We start from the raw sequence: 10767 nt of genomic DNA, 5'->3' as shown, positions 1-10767 counted from the left end.
TAAATGAAAAACATCATCACTAATTCTTTTTCTTGCTGACTAAAGGTGAGTATGCTCACCCAAGCATTATTATGCTTTATGTTACTGAACCCATGTTTATTTGCTTGCAAATTTACTGGATAAATATCTCCCTACCCCCAGTCCTGGCTGAGTGTGAAAAGATATCTCAGGAGTAGAACTGGAGAGAAGGAGGTAGAGAGGTTTCAAAGGCAGAGGTGTTAAATTAGTGGCTAATGGGAGAACTGAGCTCAGACAAAGGCACTGAGGAGCCTTTTAAATTTATTCAAGTACAGCACTCAGCAGGAAGCTGAAGCTAGGGCCAGATCCCCCTTGTAAAGGGGCTTAAAAGCCTAGTCTTTCTGTGAGGAGAGATCCAGGAAACTGGCCTACTAGCCCAGAGGGACAAAGAAGGTTGCTGCTGCCAAGAGCTCTGAGGAGTGAAAGCTTCTTGAAAAGAGGTACCTTCCTGGGTTGTGAATTATGTACCTGCAAAGAGTAGGACCACTTGGCCAAGAACTTAACACCAACCTGTCCAAGGTAGGTGACATTCCTGGGTCCTTGCAAAAGCATGCCAGAAAGGCTTTGTAGGGATGCTTCCACCACCTGGGGACAGGAAAGTCTGGGAACGAGCCAGTCTCACTGAATATGAGCTCAAGATAATCACAACCCCGGGGAGGAAATGAATACATCTACTCACATAGTGTACCTCTTAATACTGATTGGCTCTGGAGCTCCAGTGTGTCTGCCACACTGCTGACAAAGTGAACCCTCAGAAACATGCATTTCGTGCTGCTAGAAGAAAACCACTTAGAAGACCTTTTATCACTTCCAAAGTCTTAGGGCAGTAGGCCTTGGTTTGACCCCATCCCCAACCCAAGGCCATATGGCTTTCTTGCTGTTCTCCAGCAGCCTTGTTACAGGTTGAATTGTGTCCCCTAAAGGATGTTGACATCCTGACTTCTCGTATCTGAATGTGTGACCTTTTTTGATCCAATGTGCCGGTGTGCATATAAAAGAAGAAGATGGCCTGTGGAGTCGGCCATATGACATTGGAAACAGGGATTGGAATAATGCAGCCACTGCAAGCTAAGAATGCCAAGGAATGGCAAGAATTGCTGGCTACCACCCAGAGCTAGGAAGAGACAAGGAAGGATTCTTCCCTACAAGTTTCAGAGAAAATGTGGCCCTGTTGACACCTTGATTTTGTGTTCTTCAGAAGTGGAAGAACAAAAAAATTCCTGTACCTTGTTTGTGATACTTGGTTAGAGTAACCCTAGGAAACACTAATCAAATGTGTTCCAGTATTTGGTGGTCCCTCGGCTTCCAAAGCCCTTTCCCAGATAACCTCCCCTATTCCCAGGGGTCCCTGTTCAGATGCCACTGTAGCAAGGTGGCCATGTCTGACAGCACCCCTACAACTAGCAGCTCTAGCTTCTTGGCTTTCTTTTGCCTCCTTTGTTTTTCTTCCTGATCCCTAGCCATACATGAGATTGTATTGTGTATCCTTTATCTTTGTCATAGACCACTGCCTGCCTCACCTCTTGGACTGTCCACTTCATTGCTAGTTGCTCACTGCCTGCTATGTGCCTGCCAGAGTGGACTTTACACACACTTATTTCATACAAGAATGAGCAACCTAGAAGCACAGTTTTTTTTTTTTAAATTCCCTTTTATCTTCTCTATTCCCTGCTATAATGTTTTGTTCACAGTGGACATTAAATATCTGCAGATTAATAAGCCTAGCACCACCGGTAGGCTTTAGGCTGTGTGGTTAAGAAAGGTAAATAAAAAAGCACATCATTTTGGACTGGATTTGGTGGCCTCATTGTAAAATGGTTGTGGAAATAACTGACCAGATTTCCCTGAGTAATCATTATATCTTAGCATCTGTCACATGCAGCCAATTGTTTCTCTTGCACTGAACCCCCTCCCCATTCTTTTCTGATTAAGAAGACAGAGTTGAGTAATCTAAATTTAGTTGGTGTAGCTCAGAGGTGCCAATCATGGCAAATAATGAATTAAGGGATCACCACCCCCTGCTCCTTCCCTGAAGCATTGAGCTGAAGCCAACAAATTCATTTTATTTAGAACCACAGGCTGAACTCAGAGTGTTGTCTGTGACAGGCGAGTGCTTTATTCACTAATTAAGTCACCCAGGCTCAGACAAACCTTCTCCCTTGTGGCGGGGGTGCTGCTTATCTGACTCAGCCCAGACACTGTTCTTTTTAGTCTTCTGTTTGGTAGTGGAATTGGTATATAATTTTATTAAAAATGTGCAAGGCAGAAAAAAATTCATATGCATACATAGATAGCCCATATAGCTCTGCATCCAAAGTTCATGATTTCTAGGTTAAGGACTATGTTCTACCAGTTTTAAAAAGATTGTATACAATACCTGCTTTCATTTCACAGGAACATAAAAAGCCACTGGAAATGTTTATAAGAAATAGGCCATAGATTAGAAATAACAAGTGTTATGGTGCTCTCTGTTGGAGCACAACAGTGAGGGTTTGTTTTCAGTTATAAATATGTCTCTGTTATATGTGCACTAACAGGCTTCACAAACAGGGATTCTGAGTTTTTTAAAGTCAATAAAAAGGAGAGTGCCATATGTGAATGAAATGATGCTAATTCTGTTTGAAAATGCTACATGGCTATATGTAATAAAGCTTTTTTGTTGTTGCTAGTTTTGTTCTTTCTGGTCAGATAGAAATTCAACCTGTTCCAACTGTTGATTTTGTGAGATACGCCACATTTATGCATCACCACTAATCATCAGCACTTCTTGGGAGGGGCCATGAGCCTCTGTTATCACCTCCTAGCAGAAAGGACTTAGCACCCAGCAAGGGTGGGGTGACTTACCCAAGCGTCCCAGAGGTGCCCCAAAGATCTCACTTAGACCAGATGCCTTGAACCATGGACCTTTTCTAATTCTCTGGCTTTTTGTCACAGTATTTCAGAATGTGGAATAGAGCCCTTTGATGTAGTTCAGGAAGAATGGGTTCTGGTTTTAATTAGAGAAATATATTATCCATAACTTCAAACTACTGCAATTTTGACTATGAGAGTCAAGAACTCGCAAAGTCTGTAGGAAGGCAGTTTGATCCTTAGTGCAAGTTTTACTATCCTTTTCTCAGGGAACATTCGGCTTGGATTTGGAGATCATCTAGATAATACGAAGAACAGTTAATGTGACATTTTATATTGGGCTTGTAACCATAAGTAGGGCTACCATTAATAAGCTAATTCAGCCAAGAGTGTAAATTTTAGCTATGGAAAACTGGTTTTCAACTTGATCTAGACTGTTGTTGCCTTACCTCCTTTAGATCTCACCCAAAGACTTTTCTGGTCCATCTGTTTCAAATTACAAATGCCTCCAGCCCCCATCTCCTTTAATTTGTTCTTTTTCTTAACTCTCATCACCATTCAAAATACTACATATTAAGGTTATTTTGGTCTCTTCCCTAACCCCTACACAAGCCGTACCCCCCCTTCACTGATGTTTTCCCACAGTTAGTTCTCAAAATTTGTTCAGTGATTGATGCCTGTGTTCAGCCAAGGCCTGGGATTGTATTCCACGATGCTTTGAACACGCAGGGGCAGGTCTTGCTGGCTGGTGGAGGCAAGGATTGGCGAGAAATGGGGGGAGGAGTTGTTCCTTTTGCTGCCTCTGTGCCCTACCTTGGGGGTTGGGCGGCTAAACTGCAGTGAAGGATCCTTCCAAAAACTGCATTTGCCAGCCTGACCTTCACTTTTCTTAAAAATGCTCTCATATTAACAGTATAAGGTTCACTTTGTGGTCACACATGCCAAACTGCTACATAGAGGTGCTGCAGAGAAATTGGATAATGCCATGAGTGCCTAATATAAAAGAACCCCCCGTTCTCTTCTGAAAACAAATCAAACTAATGCACAGTTATGCTGTCAACTAGGTAGGCAAACTGGAGAACTGACGCAAAAGCATCCTCATATCTAAGTAATGACGATGAAAGTGTCTAGAGAGTTTTGCTGAGTCGTGGCTGCCATTTCTACCTCGGCAAGGTTGGCAGATGCAACCAGATCTTTCCAGAGCAAGGAGTCTATCGGGGCTCTGACGCCTCGCCAGGGATCCGAGGCTATCCTACCCGCTACCTTTCCTTACGAAGGAGGCGGCTACCGGCCCGCTGGCTCTCGCAAAGGGGGTACCCTCTAGACGCCCCGCTCGCCCTTCAGACCACGCCCCCGCTCTCCACCCGGGCGAGGTCCCGCCCTCCACCCGGGCGAGGTCCCGCCCTGCCCCGGCAGCGAATGAACTGGCCCCCTGCGAGGGGCGTGTCTTCATCAGGCCCCGCCCCTGCCCCGGCGAATGAGCGAGTGCGGGGCAAGAGCGCCGGGTGCCGCCGCTCGTGATAAGGGACTGGGCCGCTGGTGGGCAGCGCTTCCCGGGTTGGCGCTAGTTGGGCCGGTACCTGAGGGCGCCGCGGTTCTCAGCCGAGGCTGCTCCGGAAATGCTTTCGGTGTGCACAAACATGGCTGCGGCCTTGCGAGCTGCGGGCGGCCTGCTCCGCGGTCAGTGTAAGTGGGGCTGACTCGCCCGCCCTGAGACTGGGGTCCCCCCGACGGCGGGGCGCCCCTGCCCGGGGACCTCTTGGGGGAGGGCGGCGGGCTTCGCGAGGAGTGTGGCGGAGAGGGGGCTGGGACGCACCCTGCCCTAGGAGGGGCGCGGGGAGCAGCTAGGGCACCGGGAGGCGCGGGTTCGAGTCCCATCAGGCAGCTGGGTGGCCGTGAGCAGTGGCTGGATTTCTCCGAGACTTCGTGTCATCGGTAGGAGCAAGATTACTTTGGGCGTTACGGAAGGGAAGTAGTTAAGGGCCTGTCACCGAGAGGACAGTAACGCAGGCATCATCGTCATCACCACCACGAGCATCCTCTTAGCAGTTCGGTCCCGCGGTAGAAGTCACGGCGTACCCACTACTGCTGCGGCCTAACCCCGGAGTCACTTCTGGGCAGCAGCAGCCCGCGGGGCAGACTGGGCCCCAGGGTTTTCTAGACAGACATCCCGTGAATGTAGGTTGTGTCCCCAGGATGAGCTGATGGGCTTGCCATAGATAAAGAAGAAAGGCCGGCAGCACAGTGCTTGGCACACAGTGGGTGCATAAAGACCTCTGAAGTATTCACACTTACTAATGTAAAATGTTTTCTCAAAGATAATGGTGAATACATTTGAACTGTAACCAGACACAGACTTATGTTTCAGAGAGTTGCCTAATTCCTTAGACCCACACCCACACCCGGGAGCTGAGAGAATCCTCTTCGAACCTCCTGATCTTATTATAGGTGTCTTTGGTAGGAAAATATGAAGGACCCAAGATACAAAGAAGATCAGTTCACAAAGGACACTGGAAGACAAAAGGCATTATCTGTTAAGAGGCAGGACAGTGCCAGTTGTGGGCTGAAGAAAGTACTGAATTAATCTTTTCTTAAATCAACCTTCCTTGTGGCAAATAAAGCCTGACAGACCCTAACCCCGAGGTCATGGAACAGGATGAAAAACTTTAAATTACTTGCTGTTTGAATTACAAGTAACTAAGTAGAAGTTCTCAGAGACTTGAGAATTTGAATTCCACTTCTGTTATGGACTGTGACTTTAAGATGTAATTGTAGTACTTTAATCTTGATTAATAAGAGATTGCTTCTGAAAATGAATTATGGGAATAGAAATAAAAAAGCAAAGCTTTATATTCTGTATGTTTAATATAGTATAAAATTAATAAGTCTTGTGGTAGGGTGCGCCATGAGAGATACATATCTCTGTACATACACACATACAAATTTATATGAATTATTGCTTTTCTTCCTTTTCTAATTTTTTATACAGAGAATTGTAATTAGAAAAAAAAGTCTGGGATAATAGAAGTGAGTTTTGGTGTTTGAATAAAGTCATTAGGAAATATTTTGGCTTCACACCAGAAAATAGCAGCTCTTTTTAAGTTGCTCCCTCACAAGTATTTATCAATTGTCATAATACAGAACCTCATTTCCACTAATAATTTTAAAATGATATATATTTTATAAGCATTTTTTCGGAAATAATCTCGCTTCTTATGTGATAGAAATGACCCTATTATGCACTTAAGGACTTGTCTATCCTCCTCGGCTCTGTCTCCAAACATCCAAATAATTTGGTTTTGAAGAACCAGTTGGTACTCATTAACTTCTTACATCATGTGTTTGCTTTTGGATGATTCCCCTATTGGGTTTGTTCAGGAGTTATAAAGCTTTGTTTTCTAATGTCATCTTCTCTTTTGGATTTTCCTCACCTTGATAGCTTTTGTTGTTTATAGACCTTCCACAGGTAGACCAGTTGTCCATTTAGAGGGTGGCAGTGCAGAGTCTTCACTCACAAGTGATTAAGTGTACACTATTGAGTATTATTGACTTGTCTGTCTAACCACATGCAGTATGTCAGACACTGTTATTGGAGCCAGGCATAGATTCTCCCCTCCCTGTGTCCCAATCTTCACAACAGCCCATAAGACCGGCCTTATCACTATTTCACAGATAGAAAAGTGAGACTTGCAGTGGCTCATTAAGTTGCTCAAGGTAACCACATAGCTCCTTCATCCTATGTTGCATTTCTGCTCAGATCTCTCTGGCCCCAGAACACATTCTGCACCACACTGTGCTGCTTGTGCTTTTAGATTCTCTTTCGCCAGGCGTGGTGGCGCATGTCTGTAATCCCCAGCACTTGGGAGACTGAGGCAGGAGGATTGTTGCAGGTTCGAGACCAGCCTAGGCTACAAAGTGAGCTCAAGGCCAACCTGAACTGCATAGCGAGACCCTGTCTCCAAAAAAAAAACCACAGATTCTCTTTAGCTGTGAGCTTAGTTTATTAAGGTGTCTCTGTCCTTTGTTTGAATGATTACTTTAAACTCTTTTAGCTAGACAAACTCATAGTTTGATAGGAAACATTCTTTACTCTGCTAGAAACTTTAGCTCATTAGTGGCGGGAGGGTGTTTAAGAGCTATCCTTGAAGGATGTGTGTATTTACCTGAGTCCCAAGTAGAAAGGATCCCCTCTTAGCAGCATCATGGTACTTGCTTAGAATTTTATTAGCAATGGAGAAGAGAATTTTTTAAGGACATGGTAAGCATGTTAAGGGCATATTAAGCAGCTTGAGAAGATACCACTTCCCAAACTAGGAAATTCTAACTAGTTGGAGAGTGTAGTCCTACCTCAACTTCCTCTTCCTCCTCTTTTAGGTTTGTGGGATGAAATCTTATTTATGACCAATGGTCAAATAATGGAAGACCAAAGTTCTAGTCTCATACCCCACGAAATCTGATTTATATAGGGAATTGCAGGCATAGCAGCATGATTAAGAATCTGGTTAAATCTCACTTTTAGTTTAGAATTAAATTTATCTGAAATGAGATGTGTGTTGAATTAATTGCACTTCTTTATATCAATCTTTGTACTTCCACTTGGACATAGTAAAGATTACTCAGCACAAACTTACATAATTGGCTCTATTGGGATAGGGACAGTTTGGATAGATGGAAATCTAAGTGGCCTAGAAATACCCTTTACCTTTTTTTGTTTTTGTTTTTGAGACAGGGTCTTGCTATGCAATTCAGGCTGGCCTTGAGCTCGCTTTGTAGCCTAGGCTGGTCTCGAACTTGCAGCAATCCTCCTGTCTCAGCCTCCTGAGTGCTGTGATTACAGGTGTGCGTCACCATGCCCGGGAATTTTCCAATATTTTGTACACATATTGGGTGTACAAAATATTTCTGTAAAAACCAGGACAGGTATAATTCCTACTGTCTAGAAACTTATGAGTGAAACTAATGCTAACACTAATTATGTGGCAGATACTGCAGAGTACTTTACTCATCTTATTTGCTTTAATTCTCACGAGAGTTCCAGTAGCAAGATGTCATCATTTTGTTGCTGGAGAAATTTAGACTCAGAAAAATTATAATTGGGCCACAGGTCACATTGCTAGTAAGTGACAGGTGAATTCAGAGTGTTTTACAGCCTAAATTCCTCCTCAGGGCACTGCTGCATAAGAGGCGTCTGAGACCTATCATAAGGTCTTTCTGATCTACTGGAGTGCCAGTGGGGAAGGAAGTGTACCACATGGGACGAGGTGGCAACCACGGCCCCATGGTGCCCTCTTTAATACCTTCTGTATTGCCTTAGTTTATTGTTACTGTATTTTTAAGACCAACAATCTTCATGCTATAGCTGAACATGGCAAGTGGACTCTTCAATTCAGGGGATTTCTCCAGGCTTCTGAGGGACCCAAGTCAAGAGTGTACAAGGGGACACATATATCACATGTGGGGTAGCATGTTAAACTGGGATATGTTCAGTCTTCTGACATTGACAAATGGACCTTGGCAGTGACTTAAAAGGGTGAGCTCTCGAACTCAAGCTCCTGCAGAAATGTGCAGGTCTTCAGTGAGCTGCCCTGCAGGCCTTCTCGTCCTACCTCCAGCTCTTTCCTGTCACCCCTTGGCCATCCTTCAGGTGAAGAATTATTTACATTTCAAGGCATGATTTGCTCTCAGGGGGATGGATCCAGTAAAGAAAACCTGGGCAGAAAGTGAGTTCTCAGATCCTGGAATCTGGCTGGTCTGGCAAGCCTGGTGTGGACTCTGGGAGAGGCACATCTCTGGGCCGTGAGGCATAGTTTCCCCTTCTAGGGCCCAAGGTCGATATTGGGGTGCCCAGCACTGTGTTTTATTAGAAGGGGCTTAAAAATCAGAAGTGAAATCTGTAGCTAATTGGAAAGTGACCCAATTTCCACTCCATCAGTTGTTCTTCACCTTTTCTCTGGGCCCCTTTCCTCTCCTCTGAGCACTGTACTACTGCCAGTAACATTTAGAATGTGCAGTGGTCTTGCGAGGAATCGTCTCAAAATCTGCAGCCAGTGCACGGAGGGGAAGTGTATGCGTGTGGCTACTAAAAAGCCTCCCTGTGGCCTCTCATAAGCCATCCTATACCCCATCCCCTTGGAAAGGCCTTAAGTGCCTTTACCTGCCTGCAGAGAAATGCTAGGAAAATCACCTCTGCCATCCCATCTCTTTAAATTTTAAAGCCAGGAATTATGCCCTGAGGACCTCTTCAAAAGAAATTGCTTTCCAGCTAGATTTCATGCTAGCACTTTAATTTTGTCACAGTGGTGCATGACAGCTTGAGGACCCATCAGCGATGGAGGTGCCAGTTGGGTACAGCAGCAGCAGCGACCACCACCACAGAGACAGCTCAGCATACTAAAAGTGCACAACCTCAAGTTCAACTGGAAAAGAGGTATGAGTCCAATTTTAGGTACAAATAAGCATTTCTCTTCATTGTCGCAAACACCAGTGGATGCAAGCTACCTAGGAGGAAAGGTATTGGGAAAACTCAGGGTATCAGGAATGGAATGTTATATTCTTGGCTTCCTTTTAACAGCTGTTAAAACAGCTGCAGGTTTTAACATCCCATCTCTTCAACTGAGCTTTTGTTAAAGAACATATAGTTGAGTAAAAGCAGACTGCAAATTACTTAAGAATTCGGTCTCGCGGTCCCGCAATATGTCACATACACAAATCATGTGTATGCTGGAAACGTATTTATTAACCTAATATGATTATGTTTATATAATGTATGTCTTGTACAGGATAAAGAGTAACTAACCTACCGAGAATTCCTTTAGGAAACTCTACCATTGTTTTTCATCTTTTAACACATGAACATAATTATAAATGACATACTGTGACTTGGAGTTTATTAAAAAAATTAGAAGGCTGAGGATGTCGCTCAGTGGTAGTGTTTGCCTAGCGTTCATAAGATCTTGAGTTCAATCTCCAGGACCAAAAATAAAATAGAGTGTACATTTTATAACTCATGGCTTCTGTTTGCTTGAGCAGGGCAGCAGGCATAGTGGTGCTGAGTGTTCTCCGCCACATCTGTCCCCTAGTCTTCCTCTGTAATCAGCTACAGCAGATTTTACTAAGGGAATTTACTTAGGTGAAACAGCTCACTTTAAAACCAGGCAGTGACAGAAGAACCATAGCTGTGACTGACTTAACTCCTTGACCTTTTCTGCTAGACTAGGTGTTGGTGTAGGAAAGTTATACAGCAGTGAAAATAAAGTATTCTAACTTTGTGTTTGTTATTATTCATTCTGATCATGGGCTTGTTGCTTGAATGCTAAGGAAACTGAGGTGTGTTGCGGAAGGGCATTAGGGATAGGGCTTCAAATTATCTCCAAACTCTCTGCACTCCACCCAATGGAGTCGTTGAGAAAGATAAAAAGCCCAGACATCACCTCTGGCGCCCACTGAGCCCTCTTCCCACCTCTGCCCTTAGTACGCAGGGGTTGGAATAAGTATTGCTATAAACAGAAGAACTGATTCAATATAGAACCCTGGAAGAAAAATTATTTCATTATTATATTATTCAGTGATACAAATAGTCTTCATATTCAGTTATTAGAATTAGATAGAAATTGAGAAAAGTCTATTAAATAACTATTAAATAACTTCATGATTATTAAATAACTTCATGTCATATTTATACAAAAAAATAGGATAGATAGGAAAAAAATTTTTTAAAGTACTGGTGATCTTACCGTTTAATATTTTGTCTTTGTATCTATTAATATTCACTTAGTATGTAGTGTCCTTACCAATATATGATGATACTATAGAAATATATTTATAGCTTCCTCTTTTTACATAATATGTCATCAACTATAAATATTCTACATTATTTTACTAGCTTAGGAGTATTTTATT

At 43.5% G+C, this 10767-nt stretch overlaps 1 protein-coding gene across 1 annotated transcript in view; it reads left to right on the top strand.

Annotated features, from left to right (window-relative positions):
- The first annotated feature begins 4316 nt into the window (after positions 1 to 4316).
- Positions 4317 to 10767, top strand: part of Fech (ferrochelatase) — a 35232-nt gene continuing 28781 nt past the window's right edge. The window contains exons 1-2 of the mRNA XM_005372975.2: positions 4317 to 4554; positions 9166 to 9295. Of these exons, the coding sequence (XP_005373032.1) occupies positions 4488 to 4554; positions 9166 to 9295 (197 nt within the window). The 5' untranslated portion in view covers positions 4317 to 4487. The remainder of the gene's footprint in view (positions 4555 to 9165; positions 9296 to 10767) is intronic.

Source organism: Chinchilla lanigera, unplaced genomic scaffold, assembly GCF_000276665.1.
Source record: "Chinchilla lanigera isolate Chin_1 unplaced genomic scaffold, ChiLan1.0 scaffold00001, whole genome shotgun sequence".
Taxonomy (NCBI): domain Eukaryota; kingdom Metazoa; phylum Chordata; class Mammalia; order Rodentia; family Chinchillidae; genus Chinchilla; species Chinchilla lanigera.
The sequence above is the reverse complement of the archived record's forward strand: the minus strand, read 5'-3'. Positions and strand labels throughout refer to the sequence as shown.